At 39.8% G+C, this 20,977-nt stretch overlaps 1 protein-coding gene across 3 annotated transcripts; it reads left to right on the top strand.

Moving 5' to 3' along the window:
* Positions 1 to 682: 682 nt before the first annotated feature.
* Positions 683 to 4,050, top strand: LOC104246428 (uncharacterized). Of its 3 annotated transcripts, none has more exons than XM_009802238.2 (6): positions 683 to 1,345; positions 1,824 to 1,917; positions 2,076 to 2,149; positions 2,636 to 2,692; positions 3,178 to 3,417; positions 3,653 to 4,050. In XM_009802238.2, exons 1-6 carry the CDS (start codon positions 1,241 to 1,243, stop codon positions 3,725 to 3,727), a joined length of 645 nt encoding a protein of 214 aa, XP_009800540.1. In that variant the 5' UTR covers positions 683 to 1,240; the 3' UTR covers positions 3,728 to 4,050. The 3 variants fall into 3 exon arrangements, with proteins under 3 accessions (XP_009800540.1, XP_070027372.1, XP_070027371.1); XM_070171271.1 differs by having other exon boundaries at positions 699 to 1,345; positions 3,657 to 4,050; XM_070171270.1 differs by having other exon boundaries at positions 699 to 1,345; positions 3,178 to 3,528.
* The last annotated feature ends 16,927 nt before the right edge of the window (positions 4,051 to 20,977 follow it).

Genomic DNA, 20,977 nt, shown 5'->3' with positions numbered 1-20,977 from the left:
CTATCATTATTAGAGGTTGTCTGGTAAAATACATACTATATTTATTACATATTTCTTAAGGGACGTGAAAAGTTTAAAATAGACAAGTAAAGTAAATGGAGTGAGTATTTTTGTAATTTTAATGAACTTTTTTATATTAATTTTTACTCGGTATTGAAAGTTATGGATTCAACTGAATAAGCTATGAACCCGTTTGGATGACCTTGTTTTAAGTGACTTTTAAGCCAAAATAGCTTTTAAGTCATAAGTTAGGAATTCTAGCCTTTTGCTTTTGGCTTATTTTTGTCACTTTAACTTAAAAATAAGTACTTAAGAGCACTTTTTTACTTTATTCAAATACTATAAAATAATTTAAAAACACTATTCCTCTAAAAAGCTATTTTAGCTTAGAACAAGTCAATCCAAAGAGAATCTATAACACACTACTCCTCTGCAACTGCTTTCCACAACGAAATGCAACTGTTTTCCTACTTGCATTTTCTTTTGCTTTGAATTATTTGGATTTTGTAATTCCTAGTTGCAACTTTATTGCTAAAAGATATGCAACTAGCAAGGGCTAGATGGTAAATATTCGCTGCCCATTTGCAAAGGTGGGCCCAGCCCGTACCTTTTGGTCGTAAACTCAAGGTAGGCCCCACCTTAACAGCCCACAATATAAATAAATAAAGAAGAAGCGTTTCTCATTCTCATAATCTCTCATCCTTAAAAACACAAGTTTATTACTCGTACAAAAAGCGAGGAACAGAAGATCACAGAAGCTTCTGGAGACACCACTGGGCAAAATATCTCGCTTCACCATTTCATCCAAGCCGTTCATCCCCTAATTAACCTGATCTAAGCCGTTGAGAATATTATGTTTAATTCATAGGAAAGCCCAACCGTATTTAATGGAAAGCCCGTTTCTGGAGACTTCTTTCTTCAACCTTAGCGTTAAGAGAGAGTTGCTCATCTCTTCTCAAACTCTTTCTTCTCTCTCTCCACCCCAATAATGCTAAGGTTCCTTGTCCTGACGAAACAGTGCTCTTCTTTTCTTCAAAGGAAAACATATCTTTTTTATACGTATTTTCTTACTTTGAACATAAATCCAATACCTTTTTGTATTAAAGGGGTTTGATTTTGGGTTTTTGGTACAAGGCTGAGCTTTGTATTTAATTCGTCGACAAAAACAGAAAGTTTTCTGGAGTTGGGTTTGTTCTTGATCGGTGTTTTCGTATATACGGTGTGAGTGTTGAATTTCAGAATGGCAGGTGAAGAAGAGAAAAGCAATGATTTTTATGCAGTTTTAGGGTTGAAGAAGGAATGCACTGCAACGGAGCTTAAGAATGCTTACAAGAAGCTTGCACTGGTCAGATTTTGAACTCCCCCAAAAAAAAAATACCACTTCTTTTGTGTTGCTCCTTTATTTATTCAACGATCAGTAGGGTCTGTAGACTCTCTCTCTCTCTCTCTCTCTCTTCTTTTTTCTTTCCCTTTTAATTAGTCCTGGAAAAATAAAAATTGAATCTTGATCATGAAACAGAGTCAATCGACATTACATGATTACAAAAATGTGATTTTTATTTTCTGCATGCTATATGCCTATCTCTATTAGTCCTGCAATATGTTACATGTCGTTTTACAAAATGTACAAATTGTCGTTGCCTATTCATTATCAATCAGAGGAGTTGGTTTGGCCGAGATTATTCATTATGGGAGCTTATATATGAGTAGAATATATTTTACCAGCCAATCTTCCCAGTAGTCTATTTGACTAGTAATACGCAGATAGTCTTGGTTCGAAAATTTTCTTTCTAACAGGTAAAATTGTATTCTTGTTTTTATAGAAATGGCACCCGGATCGCTGCTCAGCATCAGGGAATTCAAAGTTCGTGGAGGAGGCTAAGAAGAAATTTCAGGCCATTCAAGAAGCCTATTCTGGTAATTATTGTAGTAGTTAATTCTTTTTTTTCTTTTCTAACTCAGTTGCACCGTTCATTTTTATACTCTGTTCACCAAAATGTTTTGTCCTGCTAGTGCGAGCTAACAGTAAATGCGCTCTGTGAATTAGACACATACTAAAATTCAATTATTTGCAGTGCTGTCGGATGCCAACAAAAGGTTTTTGTACGATGTAGGAGTTTATGACTCTGGTGATGATGATGACGAAAATGTAATCACTCTTTCTTTTATTCTCTCGTGTCTAAGGTTCAAGTCATGTTGCCTGTTACTTGATAGAATTGGAAAGTTTCTTTTTTTTCAATTTTGTCTCATGCTTGTATGAGGCATTTTCATGTTGTTCCATCTGTTTTTACTTGTTGAGAGGGCTACAGGTGATGTTCATATTATTAGTGTTAATCAAGTCGGGCTTTTAGACCGACGAAGAAAAAGGTGCTTTCTTTGGTGCTCTTTTTGTGTTACCGTGCAAAAGCAACTTGAGTTTTTTTTCAAAAAAGTCATCGGTAGCCATTATTTCAGGGGAAAGGATATAATTTTACTTTGAGGGCTGAACATGGAACAATTAGTTTCTCGTAATCATGTGTCATTGATTCAATTGATACAGATCCTGATCGTTATCCTTAAATATTTGGTTTAACTTATATGATATTGTATCAAGCAAGTTCTGCATTCTCAATTGTAAGAGGATATTGTTGTGCAGGGAATGGGTGATTTTCTGAATGAAATGGCAGCTATGATGAACCAAAATAAGTCCAATGTGAGTTCCATTTTCCCTTTTCTTCTTCATTATATTTACATTGTGAGACTCCCACAAAAGATAAAGAAAATGCAGACTAGGAATTTTTGTTGCTATAATCTAGCAATTGCCCCGTGATCAGGAGGTCACGGGTTTGAGCTGTGGAAACAGCTTCCTGCATTTCTGCAGGACAAGATGGCGTACAATAGACCACCGTGGTCCGGCCCTACCCCGGATCCCGCGCATAGCAGAGCTTAGTGCACCGGGCTGCCTTTTTTTATATTCTAGTTAGAGAAATGTGCTATTCTATTCATGAAAGTTAAGATGTTTATAGAACAAACTGACATCATTTTCGCTTTGGTGGCTGATAAAACTGAAGTCTAGGTGGAGAACCTAATACTTGGGCTTGTTGGCTCAGATTTGTTTGTATAGTAGTATCTTCTTTTTTTTTTTTTTTTTGCTAAGAGGTGTCAATGGTGTTCAGATGTAGTTTTGTGAATTGACAGGAAAATCAGGGAGAAACGTTCGAGGAATTGCAGGATCTGTTTGAGGAAATGTTCCAAAGCGATGTTGGGACATTTTCTTCTTCTTCTTGTCGGAGTGAAACTCCTTCTATGTGTTCTACTTCATCATCTACATCATTCAGTGAGCCTTTTTTAAGCTTCTCCAACAAAAGGAGTTCTTCTGAGATGAGCTCGGGTAGTGTAAAGGATGAATCTTGCCAATTCCAAGGATTTTGTGTAGGGGTTGGTTCCTTTTCCTTCCCGCTAATAGTCCTACTACTTGTAAAGTTGCCTCTATGTGACCAGGAGGTTACGGGTTCGAGCTGTGTAAATAGCCTCTTGCAGACATGCAGGGTAAGGTTGCATACAATGGACCCTTGTGGTCCAGTCCTTCTCCGGACCCTGTGCATAGCAGGAGCTTAGTGCACCGGATTGTCCTTTTGTGTTTTTAATTTGTATGTTTGTTTGATATTTGAAGACAGGTAGTACAGGCGGAAAATGCCAAGAAAGAGAAAGGAACCGGAGGAAAAATACCGGGAATGGCAGGAGGTAATCCGAGGGACGCTAAAAGGCAAAGGGTTCTATCAAGGGAGAGCTTTTGATTCAACGATTGTTTCTTATCCTAAGGAGTAGATTACGTAGCACAGCCCAGTTAATTGATTTGCAGCTTAGTCCTGAATTAAAATCTAAGTATTTAGAAGCTTTTGTAGTTATTTAAGAGGGTGCGAGATAAATATTTATTTGGTTGGTGAAAGTGTTTTTCACGGAAATTAGGGCCTTAGCTAAGTAGTTCCAGTGGCTATTGCCAGAAGTTACATCCTTAAAATTTTGGATGAATCCTGTAGCAAACTTTTTTTATGCTATGGCTTTCGACCATTGTTGTCTCCGCTTTAAGGTTGACTATTTCTATTAGGGGCGGTATTTTTCATACTCTTCGTAAACCGTGAGATGTTTTGTGTACAAAAAGTGGTAGTTCCCTAAAAACCATCCAAATCAACTTGTCAAAAAGTTGAATGAGCTTTGATTCCGTCCCACGTCATGCCCTTTAATCAGCAACTTGTGCAACTTATGCCAATAAAAGAACTGTGCTTCTACTCAACTTGCTTGTCTCATACGATATCATGTTTTGATAATAGCTTTATTTCCTAAATCAACTTTCTTCTTTGTGGACCCAATACTTATTATTCTATTGGCGAAGAAATAAATTCCTAGCTTTTTATGTATTTAGATGGATATTATTATTTATTCTATTTAACAGTCAACTAGCATATGATGGATCCGACTCGTACAACACTCATTTATTATCTCATACTTATAATAATAAATTAATAATTCGACCAAGTTGCTTTTGTTTACTGTAAAGAGATTGATTTTTCGTTTGACTGGTTTGCAACTTGTAAATATCATTTTCCATCATCGACGATCAAACATCACTATCAATAATTGAGGAAAGTAGCAGCTTTACTCAGGCAACATGTCGTATAGATTTACGCACTCATAGAGCGTATATATTTCGGAGTTAATTTTAGAGAAACTTTCATAAATCACTTATCTTTTAGTAGTAATTAGCTATCTATAGATATTATTTGCTATATTACGGATTATAAATACATTTTCTGTAGTTATAAGATGTATTTGATGTATTTAAGCTATTGTATTCATGAATACAGTAGCAAAAATAGGCGTGAATTAGGGAGGTCCAGTTAATCAGTTGTTGTATTCGAATGTATTCGACTATATTCATGGAGTAAAACATGGGATTATAGCTAGACAGGTTATTATATTCGACCATATTCGACTGTATTCACGGCGTGAAATAGGGGATTACACTGTTTTTAAAACGGAAAGTGAATCAATTAACATAATAGACTCCTAATATAACTCAACAAACTCAATTATAACACACAAATTTTGTATTTTCAGTTATAAAAAAGATTCTCAACCGAAAAATACCCCAAAAACATAGCAATCTTCAGAGAAATTATATAATACATCTGAATACATAAATTATATTAATTAAAAAAAATATGAATACATTCATGGCATATAGCGAGACAGTGAATACAATAAAATACATAGAATACAACGGGATACATTGAAATATAATGAAAAAAAGACAGTGAATACAATGAAATACATGGAATACAACGAGATACATCGAATTACAATGAAAAAAAAGACAATAAATACAATGAAATACATGAAAATACATGAAAATACATTGAAATATATTAACAGAAAATCAAGTTACTCTGCCCAAACTTCGTCGTCTTTGTTCAAGAACAAACCCTAATTTCCGGCGAATCCGCCGTTCAGCAGAAGCCGGTAGTGAAAACGTGCTGCCTTTGTGGAAATTTCACTCAGAGTTGTGTGGCAAGATGACTTCTTCCAGTTCTGGTGAGATCATGCTTAACGAACTGCTGCTATATTTAATTGCACAAGCAAACATTAAGGAGAAATTCCATGGCTTTTTTGGTTTATCAATTCTATGTCAGTTGGTGTAAAGAATCAGTGCATCTATTATACAATTCGAAGACAGTAAATTCGTCCTTAATTTGCTTTCATAGTAAATCCCTTTGTTCTTCTGCCCGAGCATCATGGGATATACACTCGATTGTAGTTGCCCACTGCTTGGGGACTGTTCCTGTCGGAGAGACTAGGGACTGTTCCTGAATTTTTCAGTTGAGAAGATGTCGTTAGAAGGAGGAGGAGAGCGGAAATTTTAATGGGATGGGGGAAGAGAATGGGATGTATCAAGGTAGAGAGAGAAAGAAAATAGTGTAATTGAATAGCGTATTTAGTGGCTTACGGCTAGGAGGTAACCAAAATTAAATATTTTGCTATAAACCTTAAAAGGTATCTATAGAATACAATTTTTTTAAATGGTATTTATCTAAAATAAATAAGGTGTTAACCTTTGCTATAGGAGGTAAAAATTCCTCAATTTTATCCATGGTCATTGAACTTTTGTGTTTGTTATACAAAAGTTACTTTTTTTTTGTTACGTAAAAATCATTCAATTTTGTGTTCATTATACAAAAGTCACTTTTCTTTCCTTTGTTACACAAAAATCATTTTACTTTGCTCTAGTTATCACAAAAGTTACATTTTTACTTGAAAAGTCTATTATGCCCTTGGTATTATATAAACTTTCATATTTACATAATACCTTTTATATTATATACTATATAATATATTTTTATCTATGTATTTTATTTATAAATAAAATAACTTAATATTATTTTTATAATATATTCGTATATTTAATTTTTTCTTAACGTTAATATTCAAAATATATTAGTAAGCATTATTAAATTTGTCAGTAACTTTAATATATATTAGTAGAGAAATAAATCGGCAAGTACATTTTCGTGAGAAAATTCGCAGGTAAATAAACAAAGAAAAAGAGGAAAAAATCATATGTTAATCTAAAGGAAAATCCCTAAGTAACTCTGTATGCGAATTTAGCTGGGGATATTTTCTTGGGGATTTACCTGGACAATTGGTTATTGGGAAATTATACTACTAGAAATTCGGGAAAATCCGTCCAAAAAAATCGACCAAAGTTGGTCGGTAATGGCCAATAACTGTCCAAAACGCGACCATTAACGTGTGGTCGGTAATTTGAAGGTCGAAAGGGCATATCGACTAAAGTTGGTTGGAAATTACCGACCGAAAAAAAGAATTGCTGAAAAAAATTGTTTTATAACGCTACTAATATATCTTGAAAATTAAAGTTAGAAAAAATTAAATATACGAATATATTATAAAAATAATAAATAAAATAATATTAAGTTATTTTATTTATAAATAAAATACATAGGTAAAATATATTATATAGTGTATAATATAGGAGATATTACATAAATATGAAGGTTAATATAATATCAAAGGCATAATATACTTTTCAAGTAAAAATGTGACTTTTGTGATAACTGATCACGCCCAACTATGCCTTATAAAAAGGACTAAGCGGACGTTGCAAATATAATCTCAGTATTTAGCCTAGAGTCGAACCCACAAAGAATTAAGCTATCAATTACTCTTGTTAGACTCACTAAATTCTACATAATCAACTTCACAAACGTTTTGAATCACAATTGAGGATATTTTTACTAACTATGACTGACTGCAATTAAGTAAATAAAGACTAACTATGATTAAGTTGTAAACAATTAAGAGAAGGATCTAAGGTTGTAATTTCCCCTATTGATGGAATCCCTTCCGATTATGTTTCACATAGATTTGCCTAATCGTCTCTATCGATCATGCACACTCTTATTACCGTAAATCTCTCCCGAGTAATCACGACAATTTACTAGATGCACTCTCCCGAGTTACGCTAGCTGGCTTTTAATACATCTCACTTTACATCGCACCCAAGGCTTCGTTATCTCTAATCCCGCCTTTAAACACTCGGTTATTGATCCCTCATATAATCTAGGAGTGGTGTTATTCAGCAATTACCTAAATATGCACTCTCTCCCGAGTAATACATACTAAATAGGCACAGCTAATTGAGGATCCTATCAATTAATTACAACAAGAACGTAGTTGAACAAATAGAGATTAAACCGGGCAAACTATATTAACATAACAAGAAATTCATCCTTCAATAGGTTCCATCAAAATATTAGACTAAATATTTGGCTACTCATACTAGTGTTCATCATAACAATAGCCAAATTCATCACAAATGGTAAAATACAAAAGGAAGAAAGGAAGAACTCGATGTTGAATTCTCCTCCTTGCCTCTTGCCTCCCCTTGCCTTCAACTAAGCTGTAAAAACCTTGATAATGTCCCTTTGGACGAGCTTGACCTCTTATAGGTTAAGTGGAATTACCCCTGAACTTCCAAGTTTACCCCTAACTTATATTTTACCGAACTGGACTAGCGCGGTCGCCCAAGTGGGCGCGCTACTGACCGCGCATATGGCATAACATTCTGCCTCAAACTCCTGGGCTAGCGCGGTCGCGCTAGTGGGCGTGCTAGTCTAGTCATCATTTCAGCCCTTCTTTCTCTCTTCTTTCAACGTACTCAGCTTCGAGGGGCTTCCCTTGCTTCAATTGAGCTCCAAATACAGTTCTAAGTCCTCATATGCGCAACTCGCTCCTGCAAAAAATGAAATTCACAATTAGAGCCAATTTATCATCATTTAACTATTCTATAACCGTAAAACATAGTCAGGATGGGGCATAAACAACCGCCAAATTACATGAATCTAGCCTATTATCAACACCCCACACTTAAATCATTACTAGTCCTCGAGCAATCCACCACACTCTATAAAGGTTCCTTCACTAAGTTTTTCCCCTAACGTAGCACACCAAGAACAAATCACCAAAATTATGTCTAGTAGTGAACAATATTTGCCTCAAAAGTCGACTCTCACGTGTCGTGCATTATTCGTACTCACTCAAACTACTCTATACAGAAGTCAAGACTTACCTTTCCTTCGCGAATCACATGCCATCACATCACACAAGAGAGTAGTTCCACAAGTAATAATATTAAGAACAATTAGGAACTTAGATAGACAAAATCCGCTCACTCTCAACAAGAACATCACATGCCACAAAGATGCACCATAGGCTTGCCCATAGTGTACTACTCTACTAATCGAGCCCATTCAGTCTAAGATCAATTAGGACTTCACTTGGTTATAATGTAGGCTAAGGGACGGGTAGGATATATTTGGATATAGTGACTAACCTCCTTAAGCACTTTTAATACAATCACATTAACCTTCAAAACCATACTTATGTCAACCAGACATTCCACCGTATTTTTATTTATAACATCCCACTCCATTAGGTGCAATTGTATCAAGTCACCACTTATCAACTACTACTTATACTCATTCTCTTTTTTTTTTCTTTTTAAGTGGTGCTTATTCTTTACTTTTCCAAAAACTGCACATTTCCTCTATTTCATCGGTTCCACTCAAAAACCAAACCACCACCCCACACTTTAGCTTTTGCATATTTCAAGACCATTCAAGTGCTCATGGGAGGTAAAGGGGTTCAAACAGATGGGCCATTCAAATAATTGGGTAAGGTTCGTAATATGATTACCAAAGAAACAGGCTCATAGGCTCAACGGGGTTGACTACGATGTATTACATTTAGGTGGGTCTACTTTATATATCTGGCTTAACAAAGAAATGCCTATATCACTTCTAAGACTAAATAAAGCTACTATTTTGCTTTGCAAACATACGGGGCAAGTTCTAGGCATCAAATGTAGATCATAGAATACGGTACAACTCACACACACATGGCACATGACTCACTCCATATTGGCTTATCAAGCCACTCTCGTTTGAGTATTCAAGTCAGTTACGAACATACAATTTAAGGCACTGTAGCGAGAATCAACCATTGAGACTAAGCGTTACACTCTAGTGTCTACTGTGTTCAGGTGTATCAACACCAAGGGTTTCTTTTTTCTATTTCAGCTCATAGTGCATCAATACTAACTAAAAACTAAAAACAAAATAAACAAAACTAACTACACCTAGTTCAAGCAAAACCCATGGAAAAGAACCGTGACCCAAAGAAAAACCAAGGGAGAGTTACTACACTACCTAAAAAGAAAAAAATCTTTTTGGTATTTTCTTTATACTTACTCCCCTCAAGAAAACTGTCTAAAAGATCCTTCATCAGGAAGAGTCCCCATATTCCTGTTTTTTTTTCCAGATTTTTACGTCGACTTAGACCCTCAAGAACCCCGTCAAAAGAGATCTATCGTCGGGACAAGTCAACTTACCTATTTTAACTTTCCTAATTGGACTATTACTCAAACCACCAAAAACAATCACGAAAAAAAAATGAAGAAACATCAAACAGTCAAATCGTTACATATACATATATACATTGAAATATCCTCCACCCCACACTTAAAAGGAAGACATGTACTCATGGCATAAAAAATAAAGAACAATGAGGTAAAGGAACTTTCCTGAAAGATCACTCTTGATCGAAGATCGTGTCTGGGCTCAAGCTGCAAGCACGACCCATAGCTCTTAGCCAGCCCAATATCTTCTTCTCCGATTTCACCTGCTGGGCAGCCAATGCATGAACATGTGTCCCCAAGTCAGTGACCGAAGTATGCAATCCAACAACCTCCTGCTCTAAAACTGTGAACCGGGTAACCCGAGCAGCTCCAGATGGTGCTGTAGTCCCAGATGGCACTGCAACTACTGCAATTTGCTCATGGGCCAGTGGCTCGGCCCTCACATGATCCTCCTGCTCAGCCTCTTCTTCCTCAGAGTCGTCAGATTCACCACAATCATCACCCCCTGCCACCGGCTCCTTACCCATAGTGGCCTTATCTGCTCGGAACTTGTGGTCTTTTGGCACTCTCTCATCAACATCCAAATTTTCCGACACCCGAGCTGCCCAACAAAGTCGAGTAACTAAAGAAGGGAAGAAGAACCTATACCTTTTCACCGGACAACTGGTGAACATCTCCTTATGAATCACTTTGACCACGTCAAAGTTGTGACCATTAATAAAGCACCAAATCAGAGCCGCTCGAGGACCATTCACCTACGTAGTGTTGGAAAACGGAATCAGGCGGTTGTTGATAACATACTACCAGCACTTCCCTTCAAAGGTTAGCGCTAAGGAGTGGAACTTCTGACCATACTTCATCCAAACAATTTGCTTTTCGGGTACACAGATTGTTTCAAAGAACCTCTCCCACTGCGTGTGTGATCTGCCATACCCCTCATAATAGTCGTCATATGGATCCACAAGAGGGGGTAGCTGGTACATCCCCCTTATAGCCTCAACCGAGGCATCCACCGCCTTTCTGTGCAATATTACTACGCCATTCACATGTTATTTTACATTAGCGTAGAACTCACGGACAACCATCACATTCTCCTCGGTCGGCTCGTCAATGAAGATTTGTAACCCCTGCCTTACCAGCTCAGTATACAAGTGAGGGCAACCAAATTGGACCGACCCTATATCTATGCCTCTTTCCGGTATTGGTTTCTTGGTGGCCTTATCCGCAAAACGGTCCTGAGCCTTGGTAGAGACAAACTTGCTCCTATCAAAGGGACGAGCCCGAGCTGACCCGCGCACCCTAGACGATCCAGCTTGACTGCTAGAAGAGGCACCTATGGTACGACATTTCCTAGATGGAGCCATGATAACTAGGGATTTTGCTACATTTTATACTCCTTCTTGCTTAAGTTTTGATTAGAAATGTGTACAAAATAGTCCCAAAGTCTCACAAGTTGTGCTTGATTGCAGGTTTGATCAACAAGGTGACAAGATGTCAAAGATCAGCTCAAAAGGAGTGAAACTTGCACAAGTATCAAGACAAGACAAAGCTCAGACAAAACAAGGCCAGTGCGGCCACACACCATTCTGTGTGGTCTGCACAAGTGAGGTTCAGAGAGTATGATATTCAGGCAAAAAGGGCAATGCGGCCGCACTAGGTTTTGTGCGGTCCGCACTGGGATCAATGAGGCCGCACTCGATTTAGTATGGTCCGTAGTAAGAAGGATCAGAGATTTGCTAGTTCCGAGTTTCAAGCCAATACGGTCTGCGCTCCATTTTATGCGGACCAAACTAGAAGCCTCCGCGGTCGCACTCCATTTTGTGTGGTCCGCATTGCCTGAGTTCAGAGAGATGGATTTTTATGTCAAGAGCCTTAGTGCATCCGCACGTGATTTTGTGCGGTCCACACTAGCCCCGCAGAGGTATTTTTGTCCAGATATTTTAGCTTAGTATAAATAGCTTCTTTTCCCATTTTTAGGTCATCAGATAGTTTTAGCTGAGAGCTGCACTCGTGGGTTCGAATATTTTAGCTATTTTGGGCAATTTTAACTACATTTCAACATTGAATCTTCTTGTTTATCTTAGTAATTAATTAATATGAGTTTTTCTTCATCTATTTCTTGCTTTTCTTCTTTAATTATGAGTAGTTAAACCCATAAGCTAGGGTTGTGGCTCAAACCTAGTGTGGGTAATTGATGAGTCTTGTGTTTTAGGGCTAGATTGACTATGGGTGTTTTATATTTGGGCTAATTTCATGTTTAATTGCTGAATTAGTGGTTGCAAATACTAGTTTGTGTTTAGTTGACTTGAGCTCTTCTTGAAAAAGAGAGCTTGAGTCTCTGAAATTGGTCCAACAAGGAATTGGGGCGTACTTAAAAGATTGATAGTCCCAATTAAAGGGTTAAACCTCGAGAGAGTAATACCCGACTTGAACCTTGATTGCTTGCGCAAATTTGCATACCCAATTGGTCTTGAGAAAGTCAATTCGGGCAAAATCACTTGAACTACCGAAAGGTGTAGAGTGGGTAAAATCGTGCAACGGTTATATCATACTCCCCAAATATGTCAATCATGCCTTAGATTCAAGTATCCGTCAATTAACCACCTAGGCCAAAGTCACTACCCTAGTGCCTTTTAAACCATTTGAACAACCCGCAACATTTTACTCTTAGCTTATTCTAGTTTAATTTAGCTTTGTAGTCTGATAAAAGTAGAAGTAAAACAAAAACCCAAAAATGTTTAGAAGTGTAATTTAGAATACATACACAACCCTAAACTAGATAGATACCCGACTCCAACTTCTATCTCCCTGTGGAAATCGATCCCGACCCTAAATCGGGTAAAAGCTGCTTCGACCCTCTCTCGCTACTCAATAGTAGTGCAGGGTAGGCTTCGATCACTTTTTGGCGCCGCTACCGGGGAGCTAACGGTTTTGGCTATCTATTTAAATAGTTTTGTGTATTATTCTTATTTCCTTCTTTATTACTAATTTGTTTATGTCACAACTCAGGTACCAAATGGCAGCGAAAAAATGCCAATAACCTTCTTGGAAATGTGATTGCGGGGGAGGAGGTAGATGATGTCAGAGATGATGAGGTTCCTCTTGTACCTCAAGGACAACGTAGAGGCCGTCAGGCTAATGCTAATGTTAATGACAAGATTCCAGACCCTTCTCCGCCACCTCCAAGAATAGCTCCTAGAGTGCTTCCGAACCAAGGCTATGCAAGTGCTATTGTCCCACCCCGGATCCGGGCGGGCAATTTTCAAATAACCAATGTGATATTGACCTTACTAGACCAACGCGGGTACTTCACGGGCGCTGTAAATCAAAATGCTTACAAACATCTCAAGGGGTTCGTGGATACATGTTGGGGGAGCAAGCAAACTAATGTGTCCGAGGATGCTCTTAGGTTGAGACTCTTCCCATTCTCACTTAGAGGGAAGGCATTGGATTGGCTCGAGTGACTTCCCAACTATTCCATCATTACTTGGGATGAGTTGGTGAACAAGTTCGCTGCAAAATTTTTCTCACTAGGGCATATGGTTGTATTGAGAGATGAGATCTTGGCATTCAATCAAGAGCCCACAGAACTTTTGCATGAGATTTGGGAGCGTTATAGAACAATGGTGAAGGAATGCCCCAATAATGATATGACTGAGGCGATGATTCAACAAACCTTCTACCGGGGCATTAATACAATAAACCAATGCATAGTGAACCAACTTACTGGGGGCAACTTCATAAAGTTGTCGTCTGATGAGGCTTGTGACACTCTTGACGAGATGGCTGACACTTCTTCCGCTTGGCAAAGTAGAGCTAATGTGCCCTAGTGTGACCCCACGGTTATCCATTTGCACAAGGAATTACATAATCATGGGCAGGCTATAACTGAGTTGACAACTATAATGAACTAACTAGCAAAGGCACAGTTGCAACAATTTCAAAATCCGTGCCAAGTGAATGCCATGGAGGGTGTTAACATGCTTGTCAACAAAAAAAGACAAAGAGGTCAACAGAACCAAGGGAATTCAGAGCAATTCGATAATGATTGTGGTGGATTTCAAAATGATGGTTATGATGAACAAAGTGAAGAGGTGCAATACGTGAATAATTATCAAGGCCAAAGAGGCAATTCTTCCAACCAACAACAATGGAGACCCTAAGGCAATTGGGGCAATCAACAACAAGGCAATGGTAATTGGGGGAATAACAACCAAAACAATAACTGGGGAAATCAGAACAACAATCAAAGCAACCAAGGAAATTGGAATGGTAATAACAACAATTGGGGTGGTAATAACAATCAAGATGGATGGAACAATGGAAACCAAGGAAACCGGAGGCAAGGCTTTCAAAGGCCCCCAATGTACCAACAATCGAACAATCCGCCCCCATTTCCATCTCAAGGTCCTAGTTCTTCTAGCAATGATATGGGTAGAATTGAAATGGTGTTCGAGTAGATGATGAAGAAGAATGCGGACTCGGATGCTTAGTTGGCTTCCCACAATACCTCTATCAGAAACTTGGAGGTGCAGTTAGGCCAAATCTCACAGTCTTTAAATACTCGCCCTAAGGGTGCACTACCAAGTAATACGGTAGTGAACCCGAAGGGTGGGAACAATCATGTTATGGCAGTAACAACAAGAAGTGGGAGAGATGGTGATGTGCATGCCTCTAAACAAAAGTAGATTGTGGATGATGATGTTGAGTTGCAAGAAGATGAAGTTCCTTTGGTGGTTGAAAATGTGATTGATGAAAATATGAATGAAGAAGTGAGGATTGATATTCAAGATTTCGAGGTGGAAACTCAAAATGATGTGAACCCGTCTAGGGAACACATAATAGACATGTCAGAGCTGGTTGTGCCTAAAGCCAAGGCTCCTTTGCCAAGGCCACCTCTGCCTTATCCTCAAAGGCTCGCGAAGCAAAAAAATGAAAATCAGTTTAAAAAGTTCATTGACATGATGAAGAGCTTATCCATCAATGTACCTTTGGTGGAGGCTCTTGAACAAATACCGGACTATACTAAATTCATGAAGGACTTGGTAACAAAGAAGTGGTCTATGGACTGTGAAACTATAAAGATGACTCACCAAGTTAGTGCAATAGTGCATACAATGGCCCCAATGCGTGAAGATCCTGGTGCTTTCATCATTCCTTGCACCATTGGGAGTGCGGATTTTTCTAAAGCTCTATGTGATTTGGGGACTAGTATCAATTTGATGCCCTATTCCGTTTTCAAGACTTTGGGTATTGGGCAGCCGAGGCCGACTTCCATGAGATTACAAATGGCAGATAGAACGATGAAGAGACCATTAGGTATTATTGATGATGTGCTTGTCCGGGTGGACAAATTTATCTTACCAGCTGACTTTGTGATCTTGGATTATGAGATAGATTATGAAGTTCCTATCATTTTGGGGAGACCTTTCCTTGCTACGGGGAAGGCCTTAGTTGATGTGGAAGCAGGGGAACTCACCTTCCGGGTGGGTGTCGAGAAAGTGGTCTTTCATGTGTGCAAATCAATAAAGCAGCCCAAATCTACCGAGGTGTCCTCTTTTGTGGACCTTGTTACAACAGTGATAATTGATGACACCAGTGCAATGATCAATATGGAGGACCCATTGGAGGCCGTATTATTGAACCTCGATGTCAATGAGGATGCAAGTCTAGTGGAGTGCGTGAATGCTTTACATGGAATGGGCTCTTACTCTTATGAGCCTAGGAAATTATCTTTGGACCTCAAGAATAGAAAGACTCCACCAACAAAACCTTCAACTGAGGAGCCTCCGGTGTTGGAGTTAAAACCACTGCCCCCATACCTTAGGTATGAGTTCTTAGGCTCAAATTCTACTTTGCCAGTTATTCTTTCCTCTTGTCTTACTAACATGCAGGTTGATGCCACATTGGCGGTAATTCAAAAGCGGAAAAAGGCAATTGGATGAACATCGAGGGATAAACCCTGCATTCTGTATGCACAAGATTATTCTGGAAGATGATGCAAAGCCCTCCTTAGAGCATCAAAGGAGGTTGAACGAGGCAATGCAAGAAGTTTTGAAAAAGGAGGTGATCAAGTGGTTGGATGTCGGGGTTGTGTATCCCATCTCTGATAGCTCTTGGACTTCACCAGTGCAATGTGTACCGAAGAAGGGTGGCATGACCGTGGTTGCAAATTCACAAAATGAGTTGATTCCTACAAGAATCGTCACTGGTTGGAGGGTATGCATGGACTACCGTAAGTTGAATAAAGTGACCCGCAAGGATCACTTTCCTTTGTCGTTTCTTGATCAGATGTTAGATTGACTTGTTGGGCGTGCCTTCTACTATTTCTTGGATGGGTATTCCGGGTACAACCAAATCTTGATTGCTCCGGAAGATTAGGAGAAGACCACATTCACTTGTCCATATGGCACCTTTGCTTTTTCTAGGATGCCTTTTGGGTTGTGTAATGCACCGGCTACATTTCAGCGGTGTATGATGGTCATTTTCACCGATATGGTGGAAGACATTTTGGAGGTATTCATGGACGACTTTAGTGTTGTGGGGGATTCATTTGATGAGTGCTTGAAAAATCTTTATAGTGTCTTGGCCCGTTGTGAAGAAACAAATCTTGTCCTCAATTGGGAGAAATGTCACTTTATTGGTGGAAGAAGGAATAGTTCTTGGGCATAAAATTTCGAATCATGGTATTGAGGTAGATAAAGCAAAGATCGATGTAATTTCAAGACTCCCCCCCCATATCCATCAAGGGAGTTCGAAGTTTTCTTGGGCATGCGGGGTTCTACCGGAGATTTATCAAAGACTTTTCGAAGGTAGTGAATCCCTTGTGCAAGTTGTTGGAAAAAGATGCTAAATTCGTGTTTGATAAAAAGTGTATGCAAGCCTTTGAACTTCTCAAGCATAAGTTGACCACCACTCCTATCATTACCGTGCCTAATTGGAGCTTACCCTTTGAGCTTATGTGTGATGCGAGCGATTTTGCGGTTGGGGCGGTTTTGGGTCAAAGAGTGAACAAAATATTTCATCTGGTGTACTATGCGACCAAGACAATGAATAATGCGCAAGTGAACTACACAGTGACCGAGAAAGAACTTTTGGCTATTGTGTTCTCAATGGAAAAATTCCGGCCGTATCTTATGGGGTGCTAAGGTTATTATTCACACCGACCATGCTGCACTCCGGTACTTGATGACGAAGAAAGATTCCAAAGCTAGACTGATGCGATGGGTCTTGTTACTTCAAGAGTTTGATTTGGAGATTGTGGACCGGAAGGGTAGTAAGAACCAAGTGGCGGACCACTTGTCCCGCTTGGAGGAGGAGGGAGGCCTCGTGATGGCCTAGAGATCAATGATTCATTTCCCGACGAACAACTCCTTTCGGTGTCGATGAATGATATGTCATGGTTTGCCGATGTTGCTAATTTCCTTGTGACTGGTATAGTCCCGTGTAAGCTCTCTTCTAACCAAGAAGCTCAAGCGGGATAGTTTGGATTTTTATTGGGATGCATGGATGGTGTGATCCGAAGGTGTGTCCTGGAGGAAGATCAATTGAGTATCTTGGAGGCTTGTCATTCCTCTCCCTATGGTGGCCATCATGGCGGGGCGAGGACGGCTTCTAAAGTTCTTAGTTGTGGGTTTTATTGGCCAACTTTGTTCAAAGATGCGGGTGATTTTGTGAAGAGATGCGACGAATGCCAAAGAGCGGGGGGGGGATTTCGAAGAAAGATGAGATGACTCTCAATACCATCCTTGAGGTTGATATTTTTGATGTATGGGGCATTGATTTGATGGGCCAGTTTGTTAGCTCATGTGGGAACACATACATTCTTGTGGCGGTGGACTATGTTTCAAAGTTGGTTGAAGTCGTGGCGTTTCCCAACAATGAGGCCCAGAGTGTTGTTGCATTTCTCAAGAAGAACATTTTTACAAGGTTTGGCACTCCTCGTGCAATATTAAGTGATGGGGGTCTCATTTTTGCAATAGAGCTTTTGACACTTTGCTTTCAAAGTATGGTGTCAATCACAAAGTTTCTACTCCCTATCATCCTCAAGCAAGTGGTCAAGTTGAAGTTTCCAACAGGGAAATCAAAAGCATATTGTCAAAGACGATCAATGCAAATAGGACCGATTGGTCAAAGAAGTTGGATGACGCTCTATAGGCCTATAGTACTGCTTACAAGACTCCGATTGGTATATCTCCGTATCGGTTGGTGTTTGGGAAAGCTTGCCATCTACCGGTTGAGTTAGAGCACAAGTCCATGTGGGCTTTGAGGAAGCTAAATCTTGAATGGGATGTTGCAGCTAATTTTCGTGTGGAGCAGCTTAATGAACTTGATGAATTCCGATTCCATACCTACTCCAGTTCTTCCTTGTACAAGGACAAGATGAAGTACCTTCATGATAAATATGCTCATAGCAATGAGTTCAAAGTGGGCAATTTGGTTCTCTTGTTCAACTCTCGGTTACGTCTGTTTCTGGGAAAGATCAAGTCAAAATAGAGTGGACCTTTTGAAGTGGTGTGTGTGACCCCGTTTGGTGCTCTTGATTTAAAGAACAAAAATGGTGAAGTTTTCAGAGTGAATGGGCACAGGGTCAAGCACTACTTGGGAAAAATTGATGACAGCCACGTTGTGGCACTTCTTCATCTCAAATGATGTGATGGTAACTTGCATCGTGTCACGACGTTAAATCAGGCACTTCTTGGGAGGCAACCCATGTGTTTTTCTTCTTGTTTTTATTTGATTTTCATTGTAGTATAGGATTGATTTTTGTCTTAACTGGTTGTGAGATGCTACATGATTGTGTTGATGCAGTGCAGGACATAGTGGAAAAAGTGTTCAGGTCTCTGAAGTTTGCCACTGCGGCCGCACTACATTTTGTGCGGTCCACGGTGGACCACTGTGGCCGCATGACATTTTGTGCGGACCGCAGTGAGTTGCCTTCTCAAACTTAAATCAAGTTGTGTGGTGCGGACCGCAGTCGATTTTGTGCGGTCCGCATTGGTTGGTAAGACTGGGCCCCAGGTTATTTTCTATAAATAGGGTCTGAGGCCCTCCTGTTACACTTTTCGAACTCTTGACTCTCAGAAATAATAAATCACTGTTCATCTGCTCATTTACTCGAAATTAACTACTTGGAATCATTAATCTTCATTTCATCTCACATCTGGTAACTTAACTTCTTTTTAATTGCTTTAATTTTGTTATTTTCCTTTACTTTTTGTTTTTCTTGTCTTTTATTTTGTTCCTCCCGTAATTTCTTCAATTGGTTAAGTTAGGGTAGTTAAATTCTTGATTAATGTAGACTTAGATAGTTAACAACACTAGGCAAATACGTAGGGACCTTACTTAGGTGAAAAATAGGACTTAAAATCAAAATTCATGAAACCCTAAGTTAGTGTTGCCTCTGGGCACTCAGTGCGGACCGCAATTGATTCTGTGTGGTCCGCGGTGCCCTTGTGCTGTCCACAGTAACATTTTGTGCGGACCGCATTGTTGAAAGACTTAAAAGCTGAACTTTGGTGACTGCGGCCACACTACATTTTGTGCGGTTCACATTGGTCCCTGTGCAGCCGCACTACCTTTTGTACGGTCCGCTCTGCCTGGATATAGAGAGTGGGTAGTCTTAACCCCACCTCTGTGCAGACCGCATGGCCATTTTGTGCGGTCCTCACTGCATATCTTCTGCAACTGTCTGCAATTCTTTCTGCAACTCTACTTTTAATTACTTCTACTGATACTAACAAGCTTATTGGATTGTGTTTGCATACAATGGTGAAACAACGAGGACCCAGTACCATCAGATCATCCCCAGCCCGAGTAGTCCCAGAGGCCTCCCAAAAGGAAGAGGATGATTCCCAGAGCGGACGATGCAGTCATCTAGTTGGCAGACCCACTGGAGGCCTCCTCCAGTCAGCCACAAGATGCACCTCAAGAGCCTGTCCAGGTCCAGGCCCAGGTCATAGGGAACCAGTATGAGGTTCCCGAACATAGTGTCTCAGGGACCACTCAGGAGCCCATGCAGGCCTTTCTGCGCACAATTACTACGCCATTCACATGTTCTTTTACATTAGCGTAGAACTAACGGACAACCATTACATTCCCCTCGGCCGGCTCGTCAATGAAGATTTGTAACTCCCGCCTTACCAGCTCAGTATACAAGTGAGGGCAACCAAGTTGGACCAACTATATATCTATGCCTCTTTCCGGTATTGGTTTCTTGGTGGCCTTATCCGCAAAGCGGTCCTGAGCCTTGGTAGAGACGAACCTGCTACTATCAAAGGGACGAGCCCGAGCTGACCCGCGTGCCCTGGACGATCTATCTTGGCTGCTAGAAGAGGAACCTATGGCATGGCATTTCCTAGATGGAGACATGATAACTAGGGATTTTTCTATATTTTATACTCTTTCTTGCTTAAGTTTTGATTAGAAATGTGTATAAAAAAGTCCCAAAGGCTCAGAAGTTGTGCTTGATTGAAGGTTTGATCAACAAGGTGACAAGATGTCAAAGATCAGCTCAAAAGGAGTGAAACTTGCACAAGTATCAAGACAAGACAAAGCTCAGACAAAACAAGGCCAGTGCGGCCGCATACCATTCTGTGTGGTCCGCACAAGTGAGGTTCAGAGAGTAAGATATTCAGGCAAAAAGGGCAATGCGGTCGCACTAGGTTTTGTGTGGTCCGCACTGGGATCAATGCGGCTGCACTCGATTTAGTGCGGTCCGCAGTAAGAAGGATCAGAGAGTTGTCAGTTCTGAGTTTCAAGCCAATGCGGTCCGCGCTCCATTTCATGCGGACCACACTAGAAGCCTCCGCGGTCGCACTCCATTCTGTGCGGTCCGCATTGCCTGAGTTCAGACAGATGGATTTTTATGTCAAGAGCCTTAGTGCGGTCGCATGTGATTTTGTGCGGTCCGCACTAGCCCCGCAGGGGTATTTTTGTCCAAATTTTTTAGCTTAGTATAAATAGCTTCTTTTCCCGTTTTTAGGTCATCAAATAGCTTTAGTGCAA

This window comes from Nicotiana sylvestris, chromosome 3 (genome assembly GCF_000393655.2).
Source record: "Nicotiana sylvestris chromosome 3, ASM39365v2, whole genome shotgun sequence".
Lineage (NCBI taxonomy): Eukaryota > Viridiplantae > Streptophyta > Magnoliopsida > Solanales > Solanaceae > Nicotiana > Nicotiana sylvestris.
This window is presented reverse-complemented; position numbering and strand designations above follow the sequence as displayed.

What these genes read in the sequence shown, in the direction of transcription:
- LOC104246428 (XM_070171270.1), top strand. Translation starts at nt 1,241, where the DNA reads ATGGCAGGTGAAGAAGAGAAAAGCAATGATTTTTATGCAGTTTTAGGG. An exon ending in CTTACAAGAAGCTTGCACTG is followed by an intron (nt 1,346 to 1,823) that starts GTCAGATTTTGA and finishes TTGTTTTTATAG; the next exon opens with AAATGGCACCCGGATCGCTG. An exon ending in GTGATGATGATGACGAAAAT is followed by an intron (nt 2,150 to 2,635) that starts GTAATCACTCTT and finishes ATTGTTGTGCAG; the next exon opens with GGAATGGGTGATTTTCTGAA.